Source organism: Scleropages formosus, chromosome 6, assembly GCF_900964775.1.
Source record: "Scleropages formosus chromosome 6, fSclFor1.1, whole genome shotgun sequence".
NCBI lineage: Eukaryota > Metazoa > Chordata > Actinopteri > Osteoglossiformes > Osteoglossidae > Scleropages > Scleropages formosus.
The window spans coordinates 32,911,195-32,938,564 of record NC_041811.1 but is presented as its reverse complement, the minus strand read 5'-3'; the positions used below and the strand labels follow the sequence as shown (position 1 = coordinate 32,938,564).

At 48.2% G+C, this 27,370-nt stretch overlaps 1 protein-coding gene across 2 annotated transcripts; it reads right to left on the bottom strand.

Moving 5' to 3' along the window:
• Positions 1 to 865: 865 nt before the first annotated feature.
• Positions 866 to 27,370, bottom strand: LOC108935567 (coronin-1C-A). 2 transcript variants are annotated; one of them, XM_018754307.2, is made up of 11 exons: positions 26,477 to 27,370; positions 13,093 to 13,292; positions 7,327 to 7,449; positions 4,511 to 4,640; positions 4,190 to 4,371; positions 3,822 to 3,941; positions 3,489 to 3,593; positions 3,177 to 3,322; positions 2,446 to 2,503; positions 1,850 to 2,092; positions 866 to 1,252 (listed from the first exon to the last, which is right to left on the bottom strand). In XM_018754307.2, the coding sequence occupies exons 1-11, from the start codon at positions 26,868 to 26,870 to the stop codon at positions 1,133 to 1,135; spliced, it is 1,821 nt and encodes a 606-aa protein (XP_018609823.1). In that variant the 5' UTR covers positions 26,871 to 27,370; the 3' UTR covers positions 866 to 1,132. The 2 variants fall into 2 exon arrangements, with proteins under 2 accessions (XP_018609823.1, XP_018609831.1); XM_018754315.2 differs by lacking the exon at positions 26,477 to 27,370 and adding an exon at positions 23,281 to 23,452.

Sequence of the window (27,370 nt, the reverse complement as noted above, 5' to 3'; positions counted from 1 at the left end):
GCCTCCAAGTTGGCTGTAAATATGCAACAACAAGTAAAGACAGTTGTGTTCCGCCTCTGAAAACCGTTAAAGGCCAAAGAGGGCAGAGATGAATCGAAGGGCAGAGAGGCAAAAGTTAGCGAAAAGATGTTAGTAGAACACAGCAGATTTATTATGGAGAACACTTCTTTTTTTCCACGAGTAAAATCTTTATTGCATGCACAAATTGTTGTTGGAGGGCAGTGATGAGAAGCACGTACTCAGACAGACGGTTGCCTTAAATGCCGCTGACTGGAGGTGAACCGCAAGACCCGGCTCCTGCGCCAACTACAGCTAACGCTTACAGGAATGAAGGACCGTCCATTTCCACAGTGCCTCTATACCATAAAGTTAAAAAAGGACACCCGAAAGAAAATGGCAGCAGAAAGACTAGCTATTCGGTAAAAGAACGATTTCCTCTTCTCTCAAGGTGGCCAAAAAAGGAATATCATTCCTTTTCCATTTTTACAGTAGAAGATTCCATTTCAGAACTCGACATTTTTACTTCACCATCCTATTGCATTGTCCCTTATACATCTGGAATGCAAAAAAAAAAAAAAAAATGGAAAAAAACAGCAAAGTAAAATACTGTAAAGAGCTTTGTAAACAAAAATGTCAATTTTGGCAACGAGTTAAGGGAAAAATGCAATACTGATAGCTATATATAAAACATTTGGGTATACCACGAAAGTACAAATTGTTCACGTCAGAATGTTCTTGGTCACAATTTAAAAAGGAAACAAAGTAAGACTTCTCCAACAATAAAATATACTGCCATTATTAAAAAGTATTTTTTTGACCCCACCTCTCCATCCCCGCATTAAAAAGCCAAATAATCGTTTGCTTATCCTTTTTTTTTTTTGTGTATTAAAATTGCAGTGAGCTGACAGGGGAGGTCTGCCGGAGGCAGGCTTGGGGTAAGGAGAAAGTCGATACTGGAATGTTGCCGGGACCACTGCCGGATGGGCTCCAGGCCTAATGCTGTCAAGATGACTGGCAGTGAGTGGCCCCGCCCACCCTGCCATTCCCAGCTAACTGAATCATCCTAAGTGATGGTGGTGGCTGTGGGATACAACGGGTTGGATATGGGGAATGGGGGGGATGCGAGAGGTCCTTAGATTGCGATCTTGGACATTTGCTCTTCTAATTTGGCGATTCTCTTCTCCTGGCTGCCGATGAGGTCCCTGAGGGATTTGACTTCTTTCAGGATCTCGTCCAGTTTGGCTTCACTTTGCTGCGGAAAAGGAACGCAGGGTTCGGGTCAAACAGGGGAGTGCAAGCCTTAAAAAGTCAAAAGAGGATCCCAAAAAAAAAAAAAAAAAAAAAAAAGACAGCGCTTTACCAACAGTACGTAAGTAAGCCCATGGGCAACTTCCTCAGAAATTGTTTTTCTCTCTTGGATTTGGTACATGCAGAACGCTTTATCCTTTCAATATCTGGAATACTTTGAATATTTTGGTCTTCCGTCTTCCTGGAGCACTTTTATAACCGAGCAGTAAAGGACACAGACGGTGCACAAACGAGGGTTACAAAGCAGGATATGCAGCGGGCTCTCCAAACATGAAGATGCTACAGTTATAATTGTTTGTTGTGTTTATTTGTGCGCCGAATTCTTCACGTTCCAAAACACCTCTGGAAATCGTTCATTATTTTGTTGGGTTTTCCTACCATGAGACAAACAGGTTACAACGGAACAGTCTGCAAGTTTGATCTAAGATTAATGTTCTGCTGTAAGGGGTAAAAGGAAAAGATGAGATGTCGCGATTGACATCGTCAGCTGTGGTGCATCTCGGAAGCAGGAAGGGAGGGCGGTCTCCATCAGCGTACTCACTATGGACGGGGTAGAGGAGACCTGCTTATGGGCAGGGGCCGTATGCTCCGTCTTCTTAGCCGGCTTGTTCTCTAGGATGTTCTTCTTGACCACCTTGAGGTCGCGATTCTTCCCAGGCACATAGCCGTGCTTGAGGGAGATGAGGATGGGGTCGCCGTTCTTGCCCTCAAACCACTCCTCTGCCTCCAAGGCACAGTCGGGCCCAGCCGTGTCGGGGTACAGGTCATCCTGGAAAAGGTCCGACTGGGGAGGACGGGGACAAAAACGTGTCTGAACTAACAGCCCAACTGCATCACGAGCCTCCACAAAATACTGCAAGAGCTGTACTAGAAACCACATTCGTTTATCTTTAAACCTGTGTACATTTTTCCTGCAATAAGAATTTCTGATTTGTTACATTTGTTTGATGTAGATTTAATGGCTACTGAACATAAATCATTTCAGTTTGGTTCATTGTGAACAAAATGTATTTTGCTTTATTCTAAGCTATGAGGGCTTTTTATATATCATTTCAAGAGTGTAAACATCCAAGCCCTGTGAGGTTACATTAAAATGGTTTTATGTAAATGTAGAGGAAAATATAGAACTTTGCACACCTTCCTTGGGACAGTCATGATGATAGGTTCACACTTCCTCTCATGGAGTTTATAGAACCTGAACGGAGAGACAATATATGGGGGGGGGGTCATCTGAGCAACAGGTACGCAATGGTAGAAATGCAGATGCACAGCCACACTGCAAATTACTTCCTACAAACATAGCTCACATCACTTCATATATTGTTGAAAAATCAGCTTTTGCTTTGATGGCATTTCCGGTATTTTACAACAATATCCGGCGGCAGCTCGTCTGTTGTAACCACGTGAATTCGATACTGTTGGCCAGAGTTCGACAGCTGTCACTGCAGTACTGTGTCGCAAAAGGTAAATTCTACCGCTCATTGCCCTCTGGTGGACACACTAAGCCACCATGTTCACTTATTTACATTTATTCATGTATCTGACACTTTTTTTACCTACAATTATTTACCCATTTAAAACAGCTGGGTCATTTTACTGGAGTAATTTAGGGTAAGTACCTTGCTTGAGGGCACTACAAGTGGAGGTGTGATTCGAACCTGCAACCTTTTGGGTCCAAAGGCAGCAGCTCTAACCACTACGGTACCAGGTGCCCCATACACTTCTAAGTGTAAAAGGACACAGAAGCATGGTGTGTGTTTCTTGCTACAGTTTCACTATCCTACTTGTAGAGTGCGTTTCCAAAAAAAGGACAAACGCAACCGTAAGCCTTTGGTTTGTGTCCAATTCCCTCCCGCACAACCACACACCTGGCAATTTCACACTTGTTGACATCCAGTCCCCGCTTGGCCATGTATCCCATGCCTCTCTGTGGTTCCTTGGTGCTGAAGGTGTTGAGGTAGTGGACGTACGGTGCCTCATCTGTGATCTCGAAGTACCGGATACTGCTGTCTCCCTGGATGGAGAGGCCCAAGGATCAGTCACACGTAAAGCCACAGGACCCAGTTCTCCCTCAGTCAGGGCTTCTGAAAAACTGTCTGCCCGAGCGAGGAACTGCTTTGGTACTGTAGATACATTCAAAACTACTTCCTACTTCCACGTGCAGAGCCTGGCGTTATTACCTTCCCGCACAGGTACACTATATTGGTGTCCGGGTCATAGAAGGGCAGCAGGACTCCGTTGCTGGTGTCCATCTCATGGACAGAGATGGGCTCCTCTATGTTTTGCTGTGAATGAAACAAGGTCCCATCATTCTCTGCCATTCCAAGATGCCACCCCCAGAACCACGCTACCAGGGTTTTAACAGTGTCCGGTAAGGTGTACACATTGCGTCGTGTTGTTTGGACACGCTCCGTGCAGACGCTTAAATGAGATCACGTGGAAGCAGGTCACATGGTTTCAGTGTTTGATGCTCATATGGTTCCTGCTGGACACGACAGCTCCGGGCCACCCACCGGGTTCCAGAGAGCCAGCTGCCGCTCGCTCATACGGCTGAAGCCTGTGGTGAAGATGTTGCCATCGGCCAGGAAGATAGCCCTCATGGGTCGCGCCCCCTCGTGGGCCTTGTCCTTTTCCTGAAAGGCAGTCAAAGACATTCCCTCGATAAATAGAAGCGGCTCCTTCTCACCAGTCCCCTGCAGTCAAGGCCAGCGGCCTCAAAGTGCACAAGACTGCAGATCTACAAGAGTCTCTTCACCGGTTAATCGACAGAATTCAGTTATCTAGACTGATTTAACCCCTTTGCTCAACATCCAGGTTGTTGTGTAATACAAATACTAAGCTTAGGGACAGAGGTCTCGGAACCAGGAGCAGAAAAACTCACCGCAATGACCTCTTCTTTACGTGGATCAATCACGCGGACCTTCTTGTCCTTGCAGGCGGTGCAGATGAGGCTGCCGTTGCGGTTCCAGCAGACGCTGTAGATGACGTCGGGATGCACGTCCTCCAGGTTGATGAGCGCCTCTCCCGTACCCACATTCCAGATGATAATCAGGTTGTCACAGCCTGGCGGGGCGGAAACGGTGGAAAGAGCTTTGAACGAGCACAACCCGCATGTTTCACAAGTCCTGTGAAGAAGAGGTCTGACGGCGCTGCACTGCAACGGTGGCCATTTTCACGGTCGACCTGCAGCCAAGTTACCCACCCGCACTGAGGAGAACGTTTCGCGCCGTGGGGTGCCACGTAACGATGCCCACCCTCTTGGAATGGCCCTCCAGTACCACCACAGGTTCCGAAAGGGAGCTGGTCAGTCCATTTTCAGGGATCTGCCACACCTGAAGAAACAAAAGGAAACCGATGAGCAAATCTGCTTGAGTTATATCGTACCGTATCGTAGAAGCGGTGGGGCAACTGGTAGCGCAGTGGTTGGAGCTGCTGCCTTTGGATTCAAAGGTGACAGGTTTCAATCCAATCTCCAGCTGTAGTACCCGTGAGCAAGGTACTTACCCTAAATCGCTCCAGGAAAATTACCCAGCTGTATCATTCTCAGTTGCCTTTGAGAAAAGCATCAAATAAGCATTAAAGTTATTTGGTATCCCACGATTTTCACATATCCAGTCCACAATTAGTAACACCCCTCATCATTATTTGGTCTGGAATTTCATTATTTGCTCTGTGATATCAGGTCTGGGTCTGTGACGCTCGATTCGGCGCGGACATCATGAGCATCAAGATCATGCAGTACTGCGCAAAAGTCTTAGGCACTTAGATGTTTCTCAAAAATATTTGCTTTAGACGGTTATTTAATGTCTTCTGCATGAGTGTCAGTGGGAAAGAGCGTATCTTAGATTTCCAAGCATTCCTTTTGCAAAAAGGAGCAGTATTACAGTAAGGGTTTTGTATGTCATTAAAGAAAGAAAGCGCACGCACACACACACACACTGTCCGAGACCACTTATCCTGAGTGGGGTCGCGGTAAACCGGAGCCTAACCCAGCAACAAAGGGCGCAAGGCTGGAGGGGGAGGGGACACACCCAGGACCGGACGCCAGTCCATCGCAAGGCACCCCAAGCGGGACTCGAACCCCAGACCTGCCAGACAGCAGGACCCGGCCAAACACGCAGCGACCCTGCTTGGGACAAGCGTTTATTGACGATGGATGGTTACTAAGCTTGAAGGAAGTTTATTAATCGAGAACATTATATTTGGAAGCATTCTCACTTTACAGCCCCCCCCCCCCAACCAAGTGCCTAAAACTTTTGCACAGTACTGTATTTCAGAATTGCACCATGAGGCTGTGTGAAAGAGAGAGAGACACAGGGCATTGTGGGAAATACGCCACACTCTCAGCTCAACTGCGACACTGTCTACAAACAGCAAGCCCTCAGAAAGCAGCTATAAAGTGACAAATTTTTTAACTTTGGAATTTTTTTCACCTTATACAAGAAAACACAGGACAGCTGGTAGTGTAGTGGTTAGAGCTACTGCCTTTGGACCCAAAGGTCGCAGATTCGATCTCCACCTCCGGCTTAGTACCCTTGAGCAAGGTACTTACCCTAAATTGCTCCGATAAAATTACCCAGCTGTATAAATGGGTAAATAATTGTAACCTTAACATTGTAAGTGGCTTTGGAGAAAAGTGTCAGCTAAATGAATAAATGTAAATTGTTATTTGTTCTGTTATGTGCTACACAACCTTCTCCCACTGATGACATCGGGCATCACTTAGGATGATTCTGGACTGAACCTGGGACAAACTGGAATTTTTCCCCATAAGAAGTAATGGAATGAATAATTGCATCGTGTGGGTTCTTTAGCATGCGGTGCCTTTCAGGAACGAATTCTGACTGGTTAACTCGGGACGAGCGCACGTGAAAACAAAGCCGTTTCACATCTGGGATTAAGAACTGGACGAAGCAGTTCCACTTCTCAGCCGGTGGGTGCCAGCAGGATGCCAGCGTGCAGCACTTAGAACTGCACGGATGACATCATTCTCATGTGCTGCATATGGGTCCTTCAGCACAAGCTGAGCGGGAAAGAACCCTCCCTGGGGGGGCAGGAAGTGGGGAAGTGGTGCGATCTCCTATTCAGGTTTTTTAAAAAAAAAAACGAACAGGAATTGCTGTCCAAAGCAGTGAAAACAAATGGAAGGACAAAGGCAAAACTGGCTGTGGGTTGGACTCTCAGGTGTTGTACTACTGCCTGGAAATCTGCTAAGTGTGAGTTTCAGACAGCATCTAAATCTTAGGTGCATCTCCTTGGAATATTAATTTAAAAAAAAAAAAAAAAAAAAAAAAAAAGGGCACAGACTGCAGTGCGGCCCTCATTTTGTCTACTTCCGCTTTGAATCCAAGCACCAACCACAAGGGGAGGATCATTTAAGACCTAAGGGGCAGATGGAACAAAATAAGATTTTTCGTGTGCAATCGGGACCTGATTCTTCACTGGCGAGTCCAGACAGGTGTGGATAGGAGCTTCCTCGCACAAACCCAGCACTCTTGAAGGCAGCCTGGAGCCAAGTGCGGAATATTACACAAGTGCCCACGTCCTACAGGCAGTGATGGAAAATCCGCTTTCTCTTTCTAGAATTAAGGAAATAAGGGAGTGCAATGCTTTCCGGTGGAGTTTTCAGCTCCAACTACGGGGGGGGGCCCTTCCCAGGAGGAAACAGTGCAGCACATCTACATCAGCAAGGGTTACCAGCTCCCCTCCAAACGGGTGCCTAGCTGGCCAACAGAACCATTTCACGGTCCAGCGGGAAGTGGTAAGGTGGACCCAGGACAGTCTGGGGCAAAAGTGGTCTGTGTTCAATCGTCTCAAGGGCAGACCTAAGCGTGCTGGTTTCGTGAGGAGCGCCTGACCAGGCTGAGACTTTAAAAGGCTCACCTTTGCTGATCGCAGAGCCCAGGTGTCCAGGTGGACAGCATGAACTTTACTGTCTATGTGGAGGATAACGGTGTCAAGGTTCTTCTGTGTGCGTGTGTGTGTCTAAGGGTTCTGCAGAAGAGTAGTCAAACATACCATGACTGTGCAGTCCTCGGAGCCGCTGGCGATGACCTGGTCATTGTGAGGGCACCAGTCGATGTCCAGGACGGGGCCCGTGTGACCACACACTGTGGGGTAGGATTTGTCAATGCGTCCAGTCTGTGAACACAAACACCACAACAAAGTCACACAAATCCCACGTCTCTGCCAGCGAATAAAAACCTATTACTGCAAATACAGAAAATCGATGAAAGATCCATTTGTAGTATTTTGCGTGTATGATGATTTCTCACCAACTGTACATGAACCCCTTCGATTCAGTCCAAAGTACCTTTTCCACAGTAAAGTGCACGCATTCCAGCAGAAAGGAGACATTAAAAGTTGTGGGAGTCAACGGAGTCACAGAAACCAGCCCGCGTTTCGATGATGTCACTGCCGGCAGCGAGTGATTCCCATCTTCTACCCGGGCTGGTCTCAAGTAAGGGGGCTGTGAGGAAACAGGATCGCTCACTCTCATCCCCCACCTGTAGCGTCACACTTTCTTCATCCATCTGCTGCTTCCTACAGAATATTGTCTAAAGCCTTCTTTACACTTGCTACAGTGTACATCCCCCCAGAAATAAAAAATAATCACACCCATTATTAGAGTTCCTTTTTTAGGGTCAGCCACCATCTGCCGCACTGTAAATGTGTAGTGTGGGTTAGGTAAAGCTACCACGGTTCCCCCTCCCCGCTGGGAGCTCTGACTTCAAGGCATAGAAAAAACTGCTCTGGATTTATGGTGTGAAGGGGAGGGGGCGGTTGTGAAGATTCTCCACCAGTTTCGGGAAAACACCTCTGCAGTGCTTCCGGAACAGCGAAAAGAACCCACTGACACGGGTATCGGCGCACCGAGCTGCTGCCTCGAGGCACGAGGTAGACGGTTCGAAGGCAAAGCATGAGCTCACTGCAGTCCCTTGACGCGGGAAACACAGATAACCTGTAATAAGAAAAACCAGCAGAGTACAAACAAACCAGTGACCCTCGTTACATCAATATCGATAACAAGGTGCGGTAATTAGGGCGTAAACGGTTCGCAAGATACAACAGTCGACCAGTTAACTCTTCACGCCATAGACTGAGATGCCTTTCTAGCTTGTTGGTCATGAAAAAGGAAAACATTGTGGCCTTCCATAACGTCACTGCTTGTTCTTACACACAGTTTCCTTAACATTGTTTCTAACTTCTGCCTCTGGGACACACAACGGGGGAGGGGGGGTGAGGAGAAAAAAGTTCTTTCTTTGTTTCGCTTCCTCTGAGGTCTCAGGTTGGGAGGGAAGAGACTCCGTGCATCCGGATCGCGTCGAGCAGCCCCTCCATCGCGATCGGTGTTCATCGGCTTTCGCTGGCCTCACGTTCGCACGTCTGTGGCTAACCGCAATGAACCTTAACCATTCACCCCCAGTTTACAGGGGTATGCTCCCATGATCCTTTGCCCTGCGGTGTCATGTGACTCGCACCTCTGACAGAGGATATGTCTGAAATCCACTCCGACACAGACACCAATGGGAAGTGTGACCCGGGATGGGGCGACATCAGCATGACGCTAAGGTGTGTGTTTGTGTGTGTGTGTGAAGGTGCCAAGTGTCCAGCCAGGTCAGAGTAACCCTTTACAGCACCAGGAGAGGAACAGCGACGGGGACTCGTTTTCTGAGCAAAGTCTCCCATCAGAGCCTGACCCCACAGCACAGGGATGGAGGGAGTCGGGGAGAGAGGGCTTCTCCGGGGCTGACGGCTGGATTAAGACCTACCCTCAGCAGACGGGGAGCTGCTTTCGCAACCAAAATGCTTCTGGGTGTGTTGTGCCAGTGAGCAGCGCCGCTGCAGACAGGCTCCGCCCATTCTTACCCAAGACCTCAACGTGGCTTTAACGTGAGACAGAGCCACCCTGCTGATCATGACGAAACCAGCTCATCATGCCCAGGTAGCCAAACAAAGCATGGCCATGCACTCCTCCGAAACACTGGTTGCCATGCCTACCCTACCACACACACACACACACACACACACACACACACACACACACACACACACACACACACACACCTGTCCAAACTCCAAAAATGAGAAGCTTGTACACAGAGGACAAGACCAGATTCACAGATGACCAGGCTTTGTGTGTGTGTGTGTGTGTTGGAATTTCATACACACCAACTCTGTCAAACACAAACCCCACCCGTCCCAGACTACAGAACGGTAGACGGGTCAACTGAGCCTCTCACCACCATCACCACGCTGACCGAATGTGTTTATTACACATTTCTCAAAAATACATCCTAACCGTGTGAAAATACTACACCCGTTCATTAATAAACTCCAGTAGAGTAGCGGTAACATCCAAGCTCCCCCTTTCTCCTGTCCTCCAAGTAGGAGCGGTGGTGGTGGGGGACATTCAGGAGCACTTGACCCAAACCACCGGATCTCCTTTTCACACTCTTCCCCTGGGCAGTGTACGCCCCCGTCCCAGAATGCACTGGGCACTAGTCACAGTCGCAGCCAATAGCCAGGCAGGGAGGAAATGGCCCTGGAAGGCTGTCAGGCAGAGAGCTCTGAAAGGCCATATATGGTCAAATCTGCTGTCAGCAGTGGTGGCGGCAGCCTCCTGGAATACAGATCAGGAGAGCGAGGCGGCATACAGCGAAGAGAGCATGCGCGCGCACACAAACACACACACCCTCTAATGCGACACGCACCCACGTGTGTTCATATCTCATATAGAACTCCATATGAACACAACGCTGGAGAAAGGGGGGCGAGCGAGCGAGCAAGTCAACCACTGCTGCAGGTGGAGGGTTAGATGACAAAGCAAACCTCTAGCCACACCCCTGTAACCCCTCTAACCCCCCCCCACCACACACACACACACACACACACACACACACACACACACACACACACTCTCGCAGGAGGACAGCCAGCAATTTGACACGCCCAGGCTGGCTCCACGCCACCGAGGCAATCCCGGTGCCGGCCATCTTTCCAGGACCACGGGAGGTCGCGGCGCCTAGCAACCCGACGGCATTCGGACGCAATGAAGCTGCACAGCAGAAATAGGACATCGGCACGTGCGTTATGGCGCAGTTTCGGAACCAAACGCATCACAGATTGATTTTGAAATTTGGAGTCATTGGGAAAAGATTGGTGGTGAAGGAACCGGGGGGGGGGGGGGGGGGGGGGGGGGGAGACCCCATTTAAGCTCCATTGTTCGGCCGTTTAGAAGAACAACAGGAAACGGCATTTTCTGCTATTGATAAAGGAGTCTGTCTGTCGTTTGTTTCGCTCCGTATGTTCAGGAGGCGACAAATTGTGGAAAGGGGAAGCGGGAAGGGAGCAGAAAAAAAGAACAGCGCAGAACAAACACGACAGCGTTACTTGTCAGACGCCGGATGGAGCGGCACACACCCGAAAGGAGGAAGCGACAAACGCTCCTATCAGCTCCCACACGAAGGGGAAAATGGGCCCGTCCATCTGCTGCACAGCAGTCGCGTGTGTGTTCGCGTCCCGGCGGAGAAAGTGCAGGATACGGAACAAAACCCGCTGCTGACGGGTTCGCGCATGGTTTAGTGCCGAGGTTCGAAAAATGCTTCCCGACAACGGAGTCGCACACAAATTCTACTCACCAGACATGAACGGACTAATTTAAAAAAAAAAAAAAAAAAAAAAAAAAAAAAAAAACCCACAGGATGGCATGTTTTGATCAGCGCGTCACGTGAGCGGGCTGCAAAGACCCCTGGGAGCGCAACGACCGAGGCCCCGTGGGAGTGGGCGGGGACAATAGGCTCATTTAAGCGTGCCGTGGGACAAAGGGAGCCCTACAGACAGGGTGGGGGGTGGAGGTGGTTGCGGCCAACGGGCAGATGGGCCTTCATGCACAAAGGCTCTGGGGAACATGACGGAGCTTGAGGCAGGGCAGGGCAGGGCAGGGCAGGACGTAAGGGGGAAAAAAAGAAGGGGGGGGATCCTCCTTCAGCCAAACGATGACAAAGCGGATCCATCCCAAAACCAGGCGCCCCGTCACAAACACACAGATAAATGCACGAAGGTCAGCTGCAGGTGAGCGAAAGGCGCAGAGGGATGGAAGGCCCCCATTCCATCCACCCCCCCAAAGACTTCCTCTCCAGCATCCACAGCACGCACACGCAAGAATCCCGGAGATCGCCGCTCCCAAGTGAAAGCGCGCTTTGTTCACCCCTAGCGACCCAAATAGCGGCGCCCGCCGCACGTGGCTCATTCCCGACCGAAACCAGAAAGCGGTCCGGGGAACAAGCGGCATATTGATCGTCTCGACGAAACAGAAGTGGGTGGAATCCAAACCACCAGACGCGACTGGGGTGACTTGGCCGCTGTTGACTCATCAGCAATGACACATCACTCCTGTTTGCCGTCACCTACCGCTGAAGCTTTACCCTGGTAATCTCAATGATTCACTAGAACCAGCCTAACAACACACAGGCTGGTTAACCAGCTTTAAATTACTCCTGAAAGGTCAGAAAAACTCTAAATTGACATTAGCGTAGATGTGCCGCAACGCACGGATCTGAGCGACCTGGAGGCGACTGGTTCAAATCCCAAAAGAGGGACCTGCTGTAGAACCTTCCTTAAAGGTACAAAGGCAGTTCCCATCTAGAATTTGGACTCCGTGCAAGAGTTAACAATCGCACCTCCACAAAGCCCCTACAAGGATTCTTACGCAGCACAGGTATGACACCGAGATCAAATTTCGGTCTCAATCTAGTGAGGAGCGACTGTGACCAACCGTGAAGGAGCACAGGGTACATCCAAGCACACATCCTGCATGAACTCGACCCTCCGTTCCTGAAAACAGAAAATACAAGGCCTGTTCCCTGCATTCCTACAACATGAGCAATAGCAGTTTGCAGCAGGGGCACCCAAACTATGGCCAAATTTGGACGGAACCACCTCTGGTTTGGCCCAGGGGACGAGAAGCACACTTAATACATTAACATTCAAAGCCCCAGATTTGACTTGTTTCGTACAGTTCCTTGCCCCCCTCCTTAAAGTGCACTTCAGATTTTTGGTAGGCCACGTTCGACAGATAGCAAGAAAGCTTCCTGCGTTAAAGCTGCGCTCCATCTTCGTCGCCATGGTGACAAACACGAGCAACACAAAGCCATTTGAGCGAGATGCAATCTGCGAGCTGCGCTCTTCTCCGCAGACCTGAAAATGTCTCCTGAAGCGCAAAGTGCCTAAAAGCACTCAAATTTAAAACAGCTGAACCCAAAGAGCAAACTTTACGCCGTGATGCCACCTACATGTCGTCAAGGGTGGGGTGGCACGGTGGCGCAGCGAGTACCGCTGCTGTCCCACGGCACCTGGGTGATGCGAAAGGACGTGGGCTTGATCCCTACTCAATATGTGTGGAGTTTGCATGATCTCCCCGTGTCTGCGTGGGTTTTCTCCGGGTGCTCTGGTTTCCTCCCACAGTACAAAGACATGCTGTTCTGCTGATGTATGCATGAGTGACCCAGCGTAAGTAGTGTATCTAGCAGTGTAAGTCACTGGGTGAATAAGGTGTGTGGGCTGATAACACTACATAGAGTTCATTGGAAGTCGTTTCGGACAAAAGTGTATGATAAATAAATATATGTAAATGTAATGTAACGTGTTCTTCGCAATTCCAGCAGCACAGGAGAACGTGAAGGAGAACCTCTATACTCAATGTTGAGGGCGACCCTGCCGCAGCGCACGGGTCCTCCTGGCGGAAACGTGCGCGAAAAGCAGCGACCGTTGAAGTGGACTCACCTTGTGCAGCGGGAGGACGAGGAAGGCCCCGCCGCCGCTCGCCTCGATGATGATGGCCACGAATTTGGGGTTGACGGCGCAGAAGGAGCTGTCCCAGGTGACCCGCGACACGCGGATGTCGTCGTAGCACTGGTCGTTCTTCACCGCCTGGCCGAACACGTGGCGGAATTTGCTCTGCCGCACAACACGCCTGAACATGTCTGGGGGGGGCACAAAAATGGGAGAAAATATTTTAAGAAGGCCAAGTGAAAGCATTTCAAGGACAGCTTCACCAAGTCCTCTTGTGCTCTTCTCGTGACAAGCATCGGCTCAGAGGGGTTTCAACAAAACACACACCTGGGGAAGGGACCCATTTAGACCACACCCACCCGCAGGTTTGATGGAAGAACCTTCCGATGGCAGAATACACAGCGAAAAACTATCAATGCAAACCCAGATCGAAAACGGTTGGAATTTCAATACTACTTGTTGGATCGGTTTCCTAGGAAACGTTAAAAAGCCACCGTTTATGAAATCACTGCACCGCGTGTCACACCCTGAGTTTGGCTCCAGGCTCCCGGCTATTTCTGCACAATCCCCTGGCTACCAGCCGGGGACACAGCAGCGAAACTGACCCCACGAAGGGGCAAACTCACCGCGATACTGTGAGCAAACGCAGATACGGAGTCAAAGGAGTTTGTCCCTCACAAAAGCGGATTTATTGCCTTCGGGGCTGGAGGACCGTGCCCAGCGCACCAGGTCTCAAATGAGCCAAGGACAACACCTCTCACTGGACACACCAGGTCAACTCCCACTTACCCACCCAGACACCCCCTGCCATGCCCACCCAACCCAAGGAGAACTAGTTACGGTACCACTTGCATCACGGGACAACACCAGCAGCACAGCGAATGCTGCTGCTGCAATTTGCGGCTCATGTTAGATATTATTGATTATTACAAGGCTATCCCCCGATCAACAAGAATAAGTATCGCCCCCCACCGCCGACACCACTCAGTCTTGTGTCCCTCCTGCAGCGGGTTAGCGAGCTATCGTGTTACCCCATGAAAGTCCTCACTCTTCCACTGTTTTCACAGCCTGTTAATGCCATCAAAACCCCAGCATGCCTTGAACATTGGTGCCGTCTCTTTGGACAAGCGTATCATACATTAAGAGGGTCACGAAGTCATCGTCTGCTGCTTAGGGGGGGAGAGGGGAACTCTATGGAGCTGTCAGAGTGCCCTGCACTAAGACAAAGTGCACACGCCTAAATATTTCATTAGCAAAATGGAGCTTTTAGTGCATCTCCAAAGTGGTGCTCTGAAGGCGTTTCAAGCCACGCCCACTCCGCCAACTCCCGCACCAGAAAGTCGGCGATAAGATTCCACCTCACATTTAAAAGCTACACGCAGGAATCCCATGAGAACGATGAGATTCCTCAGTTCTGACAAATGACAACAACCAGGGATTTGTCCATTAGATGGTATGGAAGGCAAAGAACGGGTTCGAATCTGGACTCAACAAGAGGTGCCTGCTGTTCCACCTGCAACAAAGGTCTAACCTAAAAGAGGTTTCAGCAACACAGCAAGTATAGAAGGAAAAAAAAAAAAAAAAAAAAAACGGAATGCGTGCTTACAATGATTTACCCATTTATACAGTAGTGTAATTTTTACTGGTGCAAATCACAAAAGAGCACCTTCCTTAATGGTACTACAGCAGGTGGTGGCAATCGAACCCGGGCCCTTCGGATCCAAAGGTAGCAGCTGTAACCATCTGTCACGTGGGTAAGAGGACCGATGATTTTTCACATTTATGACCTCATCGCTTACCCCACCATTGACTTGCTTGACACACACACACACACACACACCCTTATCCAGCGCAAGCTAATAACCCTCATTTGTCCTTCCAAACAGCTGCATCCAGAGGCCATCTGGACCACATTTCCCGCATAGAAGTGGGACAGCGCCCCACCTGAGAACGTGCAAAAATCGCCGTTGACACAACACAGGGCTACATCTGAAGAGCGTACAGCCCTCTGCAAAACTGCTCAGCAGCACATAACGCACTTTTCGGAACACCTCATATTTCACACGGCACTTTATGGAGTGCAATTTGTGTCCCGGTTATACAGATTAAGGTACCAAATTTTTATGGTTTTCCCATTTTCGTGCCCCCAGCGTTGCCCTTCCAGCCCTCAAAATATCGCGCATAGCGTCGGCAAAAACGGATGATGGGAAGAAAATTGCAAGGCTTAACAGTCACCCCATTGTGCTGTACTTAATATAAAAAAAAAAAAAAAAATATGCAGAAAATCCTCAGCGATGGGTATGCAGAGTGAGGTCCGGATTGCAGCCAAGAGGAATGTGGTGTTATTACTGTGGACTTTGTGCCCTGCTAGTCTGCATCAGGACCTTTCTGTGCCTGCACAACACAATGACTGGGTTGGCCCTACTTAGGGATAAAGCCCTGGGCTGGGGGGTGGGGGGTGGGGCTGGGGAGAGCAGCAGAGAGACCGTCCCTGCGCTAACTGGGTAGGACTGTGAGATCCTGGACAAAGGGGCCCTGCTGCTGCACAACATTCTTCTACTGAAAAAGCAGAAGGCTGGAGGCGCTCTGGAGATGCTTGAATGGTCAAAGACCTCGGGAACATGAATTGAGCAGCTTGCTGTCTGGACAGGCTGAGCTTGCGCCCGACGAGGGGAATATTGAGATCCGCGGACACGGGCGGGACCGTCTCGACACCCCAGGGACCGGCCTGAGTCACGCTTCTGCCCTGCGGCTCCGACGCGACCCGGCGCCCTCTTCTCAACCCCGCTCTTCACGGGTTGCGGCCGAGCATCGCGTCTCCGTTCCCGGAGTCCGCGTTGGAATCGTATGACCTCACCAAGGTGGTGATATCAAACCATCCCGGTCTTCCAGTCCACAAAGCCCTGGAGACCGCCTGCCCGGCACCGAGTTTACCAACAGTTCTCTGTTGCCTGGCAACGGTGCATAAATACCACAGGAAAGCAACAGGGGGAAAAAAGCACGAGTGGGTGGGGGGCAGAGAGAGAGAGGAACGTTAAGGGTAGAAGATTTGCCTTTTATGTTCAAAACAAAAATGAGGAGAACCATGGTATTCTTCAAAGGCCAAATGAGAGAAGGACGCCTGACAATGGGTGATGCTCTGACCCCCATGTGCTAAAGCTCTAAAGAGTGAGAGCCTCTCAAAAGCATTCCAGCTCTTCAAATCAAAGAGCCAAGTCTACAACTACTCAGATTCTCACAAATATTTATGTTTTAAAGTTATGTAAAGGGGGAGGGAGGAGGGGGGATACAGGTTTACATTGAAAAAAGCTGTTCTTTTTACAGGGTGCAGGATTAGCAGAAAAGGACAAAGGTATCAGTTTACTCAATGTTTGGGGACATAAACAGTGTAAATTCCCCCTAAACAGGTTTGGGATCTGAACACCTAGCAAAGAATCAAAGGTCAACGGTCACCACCTTTCGTAACCCATTCTGGAGAAGAGAGGGGGGGGGGAAAAAAAAAAAAAAAAAAAAAGGGTTTGGTAAGAGAAAATATGTTGAATATAAATCTATAAATAACCTCAGCTCAGGAAAACGGACTTTTGCTCAGAATAAAACAAAGCAGCCATATTTAACTGACATATTTAGTGCTTCCTTTCCTTGAGCAGCTGCAGAACTCGTTCCACCGAGCGCACCAAACCGTTTATTAAATTTTGAGCTATTATAACACATTAAAAAAATAACTATGAGAATTGTTTAAAAGAACCAGTGTAACTGGAGCCCCTATGACCCATTAGGGTTGTAACAAGTAATATATATTTAAAGTAATACGTTTACAACTGATCGATTACCGATTCATCAAAAGTCAGAGAATACAGCTGGTTTTAAACTGCACAGAGCAGACAACCTTACACACATTCCTTCTTCCTACAAGGATGAAGGAAGGAAGAAGGAGCCTTACAGGGCCGAGGGGCTTTTTAGAAGGCGCAGAGAAAGGAAAGTGGGTGCGGAAGCCCAGGGCCGGCGAAGACCGCCACATTGGAGCATCACGCCTCCTTGGGAGGGGGGGATTTTTGAAACGGAGAGGCGATCCAGAGTACGCGCACTGAGGTCACGTGCGCCAGCCTCACGGTCCTCCAACAAAACATTAGAACCTCGAAAAGCCGTGGCAGGAAAAAAAGAAAAAAAAAAAGGGGGGAAAATTATTCACGGGCAAAGTCACAGCTTATAAAAACAGAGCAGAGGATGGCAAACGGTACTTCCCCTCCCACAGCGATACTCAAAAAATGCCGACTATCAGGGAGAGTGAGCGGATAAATTTGAAATAATTTGAGACAAAAAAATGAAGCGGTGAATCCGAGGCCTTACAGGAGCCCGATCTTTTCACCGGGCAGACAGTCTCCATAGCTGCGGCAGAGTAAACGCGGCGCCGGCCGACACATCCCAGAACCTCGGGGCTCGGAGGCGCAAGAGGAATCGCTGCACCAGGAAAGTACCTCGGTGCCACATCTCTTTTCCTGTGTTTTAACAAGCAGGAAGAAGAGCAGGGCTGGAACCGCCGCAAGCTAACAGGCCGAGTTCCGCCTCCCCGCTGTGCTGTGCCAAACTCCTCTGTCAATGGGTTAAAAATGATAAAGCCCACACCTAGGGCATTCTGGGAGTCTGTGGCAGTCAATTCCTCCAAGCAGCAGGCATCATAGCCCATGGGAACGTGGCAGCGCTACTGGGGGAACAGGAGGCTACACACATCCCTTCCTACTGACACTGCAGCATGGCGTGTGCTGCGGTGCGTTGTGATCGGTGTGGTGAAACGCGGTGCAGCGCGGTGTGGTTCCATCGCTCTTCCCCCCCCACACAACCAGCCATCTGATTCACCGGGAGACTCATCTTCCGCAACGACCCAAATCACTTCTGCTGCGCGTTCCAGCTCTACAAAGACAGAAGACAGACCCGAGGTGCAAATGGTGCAGGGATATGAAACTTACATCACATTTTTACCTTATCTCACATTGACCCACAACGCCCCTCACGGCTGTGTCAAACACTGCCACGGGTCACATCCTGTACACTACTTTTCACTCCAGCTCAGGTCTTCTTTGAGCTTCACTGTGCTGCTGATTGGAGGAATCTCACCATTTCAGTCAAGCCATGACAATGAAAATCTGCTGACATATCAATTTCTACCATGTTTTAAAAACAAAAGAAAAACATCTGAAAAATCAGTCAGCGCTCAGAAACAACTCGCAGTGCGATTCACCTAAATTTACCTCCCACGTCAATTTAGTCCATGTTGTGTCAGTGTTGCAAAGTGTAAGTTATGATAGGATTGGACCCAAAAGATCCAAAGCCAAACAACATGGTCCAAGGTGCAGGTTTTTGGAGGGAAAAAAAAAAAAAAAAAAAAAAAAAAAGTATCTTAAACCACTAGGCAGACTGTTGTAGTGGTACATGACGGTGATGTGAGGAAATAAGTCCAGACTGATGCCACACCTTGTCAGTAAACACTTATGGTCATGAACCCAGACTAAAAGCCTGTTTCATTCCAAAATGCTTCCATGTCTCACATAAAAACACTGCCATGAGGCTCGTTTCTATAATTCCGGAGACGAGCTGGTTGAGAGTGAAGAAGGGAAAATAAAGAACAGCTGACGTCACCATTTTCATAGATCTGACTCTCATGGTGTACTTTTCTAAAGGACAAACAAATGAAAATGACACATGCAATTCCATCCTTGATGCTGAAGTAAATCCCATCAGAAAGGCTGTGTCATTCTGCCACAATTTAGGGGAAGAAAACAAAAAGTGGGAATGTCATGGCAACGCCATCATTCCAAGTCTACGGACAGCTGGTAGCGTAGTGGTTACAGCTGCTGCCTTTGGACCCAAAGGTCACAGGTTTGAATCTTACCTCTAGCTGTAGTACTCCTGAGCAAGGTACTTACCCTAAATTGCTCCAGTAAAAATGGGTAAAGAACTGTAGGTATCTTAAGATTGTAAGTCAATTCGGAGAAAAACGCCAGCAAATATAAACGTAAGTACATTGACACAGAGCAGGGCTGAAGGAAGCAGCACAACTCTGAAAACACCTTCTGGCAATTCCCTCCAAATTCTCAACTTGTATCAACTATGCAAATTCAGATCTGTATCCAGATTATTGCTGACAAACACTGCTTTGTGCTTCTATGGGACTGAAGGCCCTGGAAAATACAGTCATATTTCAAAGCATCTCCTGGAAGAGAAACATCATTAAAAGCTTCCATCTACCAATTGTCACAAACCGCCCAACTGGATTAATTGTGCGGTAATAAAAGAGCACAGGAAAACCACACTTGAAAAATCTCAGAGTATTTATAAACATTGACGAAACTGACTCTTAAAAATGTTTTGTTGTCTAGCAACACAGAGCATCACCTCGGTGCAGCCCGACGGCAGCACCTTCATTGTAAATTCCGTAAACTCCTAAACTCCGCACCTATACTCTATATCTACAAGCCACCTGGACAGACACACATCACACACTTGAGCCCGCCAACTCCCCCACCCAAAGTTTGGTACCACCAGCTCACCTGAACCCGAGTCTGTCAGGCACATCACCAGTATTAGCAGAGGCTTCAGCTCCATAAATCCAACACTTGAGAAACTCGCCTCCCCAAAATCCCTTAAGAGCCAGTTCAGGCAAAACTTTGGTCGGGGATCTAGAGCTGCTGTTCTCACAAAGGCATTGACTCTCAAATTCTCAGAAATCCCACACTCAGCCCTGATGTCTAACAACTCACCGCTGCCCATTACAGAACAGCTTCCTCATCTCATCCCATCCCATCATCTCCCTTTAAGAACAACGAATGCAGTTTTCTTCAAGCTGCAATTCAAACTAAAAACTAATTCAATCAACCTTTACCTGCTTTCTCATCCTATTCTCAGATCATTTCATTTAATAACTGACATTAGCTTGCTACAAGTCCACTCACTCTTAGCTGCTCTAATCCCTTGTCTGTTTTGCAACCTTCATCAAGAGTGTTGCGCGAAGAGGATTTGAGGATTTCACTGACTATAATGGAAAACAAAAAACAAGGAACACATGCATTCTGGGTAACAAAGCATACCAATGAGGGGACCTCAGATCTGTAAATAAACAAAAAAAATAAAATAAAAAGAAGTAGAGCTCGGCTGGATCATACAGTCAACCTGGAGAGCCCTTTGCTTCCCATAAGGCCGCTCCGTAGAACACTTTGCTGGATTCTGGTGAAGGACTGCAGCCCATCCCAGGAGACATTTCCAACATCACACAAGTTATTCTCCAACACTACTTCCTCCCGTGGGCTCAGGTGCCGCACAGCCGGTCCAGCCAGTTCTCATTGTTCCAGAAAATGTTGACCATGAGCAGTTAAGGGAACAATTCAGTTGACGACAAGAAAAACTAAAGATTAAATTGAGATTTCAACTTTTGAAAGGATCAACATGCAAACATGGATCCTACTACTAGGACAGACTCACTAAGGACAGGTTCCAGCTTTGCAGACTAAGTCCGGGATGTATGTTTGAAGCACAGGTTTCATTTTTTCCAGTGAACATAATGGCAGGTCTTTGCTGGAAGGGGCGGGGGCAGGAATCGGGGTGAGGGTTGTCTTCTACAAAAGCCACACTGCACCCCAGAAGCATTACACATCCTTCCAGACACTTCCCCAGCACCTCATGCCCAATTTCACTCAACATCCTGACCTACTTTCCTCTCCCTCCCCCCCCAGACAGGGCATATGGGGCAGATGAGGGTTTGCTGCCACAGCACAGCTTATGCTGGCAAGGGGCACCAGGCCCGCGGGCATCCCGAGGCTGACAATCCCAGCAACTGCCGTGAGAATGACCCAGGTGGAACGGGTTCCGGGTTGGAAGAGCACACGCTCACAGCCAGTGGGATGCGACCCCAGCCAGCATGAGCACTTACCCCAAAGGCGGCACCGCTGAGAGCACCATGCCATCCCGGGAACATATTCCGTACCAACAACTTCGCAAAAGTAAGAACTCAACAATGAGTTGGCTGAAATAAACAAAAAAAATATTACAACCAAAAATATTACTAAAGAGATGACTAAGAGCCATAAATTTAACAGGAAAGATGGAGCGAGCGATCAGGATGTCAGTTGATGTAAAGAAAAAAGAAAAAAAAAAAAAAAAAAAGACCACGACTGAAAGGGAACTCTGGTGAAGTGGAAGTGATTCAGCGATCCAAGCCGCATGCTCCGAAATCAAGCTTGGTTTTAATTAAGGCTGGAGGACAAAGCCCTCAGCAGCAGTAGTATGTGATGCAGCGTGTGGCAGCATCACTGCAGTCAACATGTGTCCCGATGACTGTACGCGGCACCCCCTGGCCGACGGTACCAACAGTGGCCCAGCAGCACACACACCTCCTTATTTCAATCGAGACACGGTAGGAAATACCACTGGGAAGAAGGAAAAAAAAGAACCGATTAACCTCAAACTTGCTGCGTCATATCCGGAGAAGGATGGCGAACATGTGAGAAGCACGAACAGTCACAAAGGTAAAAAGGAGAATGAAACCCAAACCTGAAAGTGATGTGGCCTTCACGGAGAACTTGACAGGAGATTATCGAAACAACCAAAAATTTATTAATATATCAATAATGACCAATCAAACCAAACTGCTTGTCCTGAGAATAATTTAAAAAAATGTATGTATGTATGTGTATATATATATATATGAATGATTTTCATCAACATCCTAAAGTCTTTGCTAGTATGAGGTATGGCAGTGAGTATTGGTACGTATTTGTTATTATTTTGGTAAGTGCAAAGTTTTACACCCCAGTCCAACACTGTTACCCCAATACTCTGATTTTATTTATTTATTTATTTTTATATATATATATATATATATATATATACACATACATACACACACACACACACACACACATATATATATATATATAAAAATAATACACACACGAAATATACATATATACACATACACACACACATATTACTATATATATATATATATATATATATATATATATATATATATATATATATATATATAGCGTTCCCCCCAACAAACACAGGGTTCCAGCTCGTCTTTGGCGCCTCGCCCTCTGGGGTCATGACCCCGCGGCAGGTTATTACGGCGTCACCCGGTGCCGATGGCACGAGGCTGCAGCGCGCGCCCGAAGAGCGTGGACGCCTCCTTCACGTGGCAAAGCGAGCTGTTCGCGCTCCTCCTGTGGACACGTGCCCGCGCTACCAAGCAGAGAGCCAGTGGCTCTCCGTAACTGTCACCGGGCGGGATTCCTGCTAAGGCTCCCCGCCGGCCGCGCGCTTTCCCTTCCTGCCTGCACCGGACGCGCGGTGACGACGGCGAACTACGTGACTCCGCGCACGGCATTACATAATCGCACGTTCGACCAACCGCGTCACGACGAGAGACACCTGGAGCGCGTGACAGGTCTCGCCGCACCGCGCGACCGGCACCCTCGCGGATCGATACCCCGCGCTCGCTATATATCAGCGCGGCGACAGTCCCACCTAAACAAAGAGAAGCAGCAGGTGATGTCATCGAGGAATCGGCTGCAAGAAGGAACAACGAAACATCAGCCACGCCGAGGCGTTAGTCTTCAGGCCCAGCGGAAATTTTAACACAGGCGCGAGCACACACACAGTCGCGAGCGAACGCGGCTTCGTTACAGGGAAAACGTGTCTCGGTCACGTCAGCGGCGCTGCGATCGGTCAGGAGGAGCCATGATTTCTTGCCGGAGCGGAGAGCTCGGAAACACAAGCGAGCCCACCTACTTCACACGGAACATGCGTCCGCTCAGAGTGCGGCGCTCACACAGTCTTTAAATTAAACCCTCCTCAGCATTTTCAGATATGTTCTAGGAATACACACCGACGTCACTTACTACATACATTCAGAAAATATTCGGGATGTAGTACTCTAGAGGCGAGGCTTAGCTGCATGTTGTTGCACGATACAGAACATGACGGGTAGAAATCAACAGATAAAATTATGACCCAGGCTGCTCTACTCTACTAGCCTTGCTAGTAAATGTAAGGTAGCTGCGCCTTCATCAGTGTGAAGCCAACACACACCATGACCATGATGAGAGCATCACATTTTCTCCGAATGATCCCATTTTTTAAATGAGCACCCACACCTCAAGGACCTGTCGCGTAGCGCATCCTTACCTTCCTGATTTATGGGCGAATATCCGAATTTAGGAACCTGTGGGTGATTTAAAACATGCGCGTTTCCCAGCCAACTCTGGATATATCCGATCTTTTCCTCCCCGCTGCAGAGCGCTGATATTCGGCCCCTTCTTCTCCAACTCGCTGGCAAAGATACACCGGAAGCGACGCCCTTTCCATTCCCCGCCCCCCCCGCAGGTTCGTCCAAACACATTTGGGAAAAATTGATCGGCAGCGGAGAGCGCCAATAGCGAACCGGGAGAGGGAGCCCTCCGGCCGCGAGATCATGGAATGCGGGTGTGAAGGTGGTAGGAAGTGTGTGGAGTAAAGCAAATGGCCAGTTTTCAACTGAATTGATGTCGTGACATTATTATTATTATTATTATTATTATTAATAGTCACAACTTTGTGAGAGTACAGATTTAGGAAATGGGGAGTGGCAACAGACATCGAATGCATAATTTGTTTCATAATTGGCATGTAATTTTGAGCGTAACTGTGTGATCTCAGCCTTCCGCGGAAAATTCACATTCCTGTTTGAAACACCAGCTCTCCTCTTGTTGAAGTCTGCAATACGGTGCGTTTACGCTGCAACTAAATTGCTACTGTAGATTCCAAACTAATTGGCTTGAATGGTCAAAGTAAAAGTGGAGAAAGCTCCACACACACTGACACGCTCACACGCCAGTTCTGGAAGTATCATTTGCACACCCCTCCGTGCTGCGAGCCAACGCTGACGTCACGTTCCATTCAAATGAACTCGTGTCCTCGTGGCGAAGCGCGCGGGCGCCCCCCAGCAGCCCATTGCGCGGCTGTCACTTTGAGCGCCCACTCGTCCGCTTTTTGGAGAACATTGATTTAAAAGCCAGTCAGATGAAAAAGCCTTCCTGTCGGACATCTCCGCATGGATGTCTGATCACCACCTCCAGCTCAACCTCCCCAAAACAGAGATTCTTCATCTCCTAGTTGGTCCATCTTCCTGTCGAGAAGTCTCTGGACAACTCATTCATTTCGCCCACCTCCTCGGCTAAGAGTCTGGGAGTGACGATTGACTCAAGTCTGTCTTTTTCTCAGCACATCGAAGCCACGACCCGGTCCTGTAGATACATCCTGCATAACATCCGCAGGATCCGTCCTTACCTCACAACTGACTCTGCCCAACTACTTGTCCAGGCCACGGTGACATCCCGTCTGGATCCTGCAACTCTCTGCTGTCGTCCTTCCTGCTACTGCCATCAGATCTCTACAGCTGATACACAACGCTGCTGCCCGAGTTGTGTCTGACTTGCCGAAACGTTCTCACGTATCTCCTCTACTCGCTTCTCTGCACTGGCTTCCTATAGCTGCCCAGATCAGATTTAAGACCCTGGTTATTGGCGACAAATGCATCAATAGAACTGCTCCCAGCTATTTACAAGACTTGATCAACCGCTACACCCCAACAAGACCGCTTCACTCTTCCACATCTGCCTGCCTGGTGGTCCCGTGCAGGAAAGGTAAAGCACGGAGGTTCTCGGTTCTGGCTCCGTTGTGGTGGAACGAGCTCCCCCTCTCACTCAGAACTGCTGAATCTCTGTCCACATTTAAAAAGCATCTTAAAACTCACCTTTTCCAGACTCACTTCGCCCATCATCTCTTAAGTTCATGTAAGGTGTAAATGTTCATGCTCTATAACTTTAAGATGATGCCAGATAAATCTTTTCACAGCTACTCCTGTAATGTAACGTAAATGTTTATGCATCTCAAAAAAAAAATGTACCAGGAAGGTGATCAGGAATTGTCGATATTCTGAGGTTTGTGCAGCTACTCATGTGATGAACATTGGTTCGTATGATGGAAACAAAATACCTGCACTTAAGAATCACACATCTGCATCTAAGTGTCTCTTTCTGCTGATGTAATGAACACATTGTATTTTCTATGAGATGTTCGTCGCTTGGGGGGTGCGGTGGCGCAGTGGGTTGGACCACAGTCCTGCTGTCTGGTGGGTCTGCAGTTCAAGTCCCACTTAGGGTGCCTTGCGACGGACTGGCGTCCTGTCCTAGGTGTGTCCCCTCCCCCTCCGGCCTTCCGCCCTGTGTTGCCGGGTAGGCTCCGGTTCCCCCGCGACCCCATATGGGACAAGCGGTTCTGAAAATGTGTGTGTGTGTGTGTGTGTGTGTGTGTGTTCGTCGCTTTGGAGAAAAGCGTCTAATAAATGAACACGTAAATGTAAGCTGAAGAAAATACGTGTTTAGCCAATTACTTAACAATATTCTGTTTTTTCTATAGCAATTTTGTCCTGTAAGCAGTGGTTGTGTGTGTAAGAATGGTTAATATGCAGTATAAAGTATTTTTACCCTGAGCTACTGCACAGATGTACTTTAAACTGAAGCAGAGCTATAAAATTATGAAGTTATCCCCCAAGATATGAGCGTTCTTTTGAACCTGACTTTACCAAAGGTTTCATTTAATATGCCTCTTTCAATTTACAAAATATCAATTTGTGTTTTGGAAGACCACACACACACACACACCCCCGCTATGTAACAAGACTGGAGACATTAAATGAGCTTCTTTGCAGTTACAGTTCAGCTCTTGCGGCCTTAAGATCTCAGCCTCCATGCGACTTTATTTGCTGGTGTCACTGTTTTTAATATGGTTGGCAGCGTAGTGGTTACAGCTATTGCCTTTAGAGCCAGAGGTCATAGGTTCTATCCCCACCTCTGGCTGTAGTACTCTTGAGCAAAGTACTTACCCTAAACTATATAAATGGGTAAGTAATTAATGGTGTATATTGACAATAAAGTATCTTAATTATAACCTGTACATTGCTTTGGAGAAAAGTATCACCTAAATGTAATGTCCTTTTGGACTATCTGAACAGTATTAACTTTTTCACTCATTTGCATTGATTCCATGCATTTCCTATTTACTGTTCTCTTTTTTTGCTCTAAAGGTTGAATTTATGTATCATGTATTTTTCTTTAGAGAGGCTTTAAGTATACAGTACACAGACAGACCTGCAGTATTAGAGTAATTAATGAAGGGAAGCTGCTTTATTGTATTATTACTAATGACCATTGAAGTAATTGTGTCCATTCTGGTGTTATTCGGTTTTAATATTTTTTATGTTTTGCACTTTGCAATGCTTGACTACTAATTTTCGATAGCTTTCTTTAAATACACACAGCTTAATTACAAAGTGTCAGCTTACCCTTTTTCGGTGTGGGCATTCTTTCTGGTGCTTTCTCAGACTTCTTGGGAGCGTCAAAAGCTTTCTTCATCTGCGCCACATTCACAGTCTGTTCCTGTTCAAGAAGTTCAGCCACCCTCGCCTCTGCTGATCTGGTCACGTTCTGCTGCTTCATCCTCTCATGGATCTGAAAATTTTTTCTGATCAGTTTAGAAATGGTCTTGGGTTTGGTTGGCTCATCAGATTCCCAGTCCTTGGGGCCTCCTGGTTCAGCCCATTCAGGTCCATCATGCCCCGATATCCCTGTGTCTGGATCGGATGCAGATGAATGCTCTGTGTGTAAATCCCACAGCTGGAGCTCCTCTGTGTCAATGTTCTGAAACTGCTGGTTTGGATCCGATATGGCTGAAAGCATTGTCAGGTATTGGTCTAATTCAGATGGAGATAAGTGGAGTTTGGGTTTTTTGGGGATGGGTGGAGGTGGCCCCTTTTTCTTAGCTCTCTCCTGTAAGGAGATGCGCAGAAGAGCTGAAGAAGACAAACCCGACTGTGTTTCAACTGGAATTTGGTTGCCAACATCATCATCTTCATCTGACCACCTGCCGTGTACGTTCTCCAAGAGTGGAAGAGTAGAGTCTGTGTCTGTTGGAGTAGCTTTTTCCCATGAGGATATCGCTTCTGTGCCATCCAAGCTAGTTCCATTGTCTGGAGAACTTACATTGTTCCTACCTGAGAAGGTCTGAATTTCCAACAGAGGGTTAAGGACAGCGAGGTAGTCGTGCTCGTTCTCCCTCACTGCTTCAACACTCTTTTTTTTATTCCCATGCTCCCTTTGGCCTAGAGATGTTGCAGCTTCCAAGGAAGCAGTGTTGAAATGCTCTTGCACAGATGCTGAAGACTCATGATCTGTGCCAG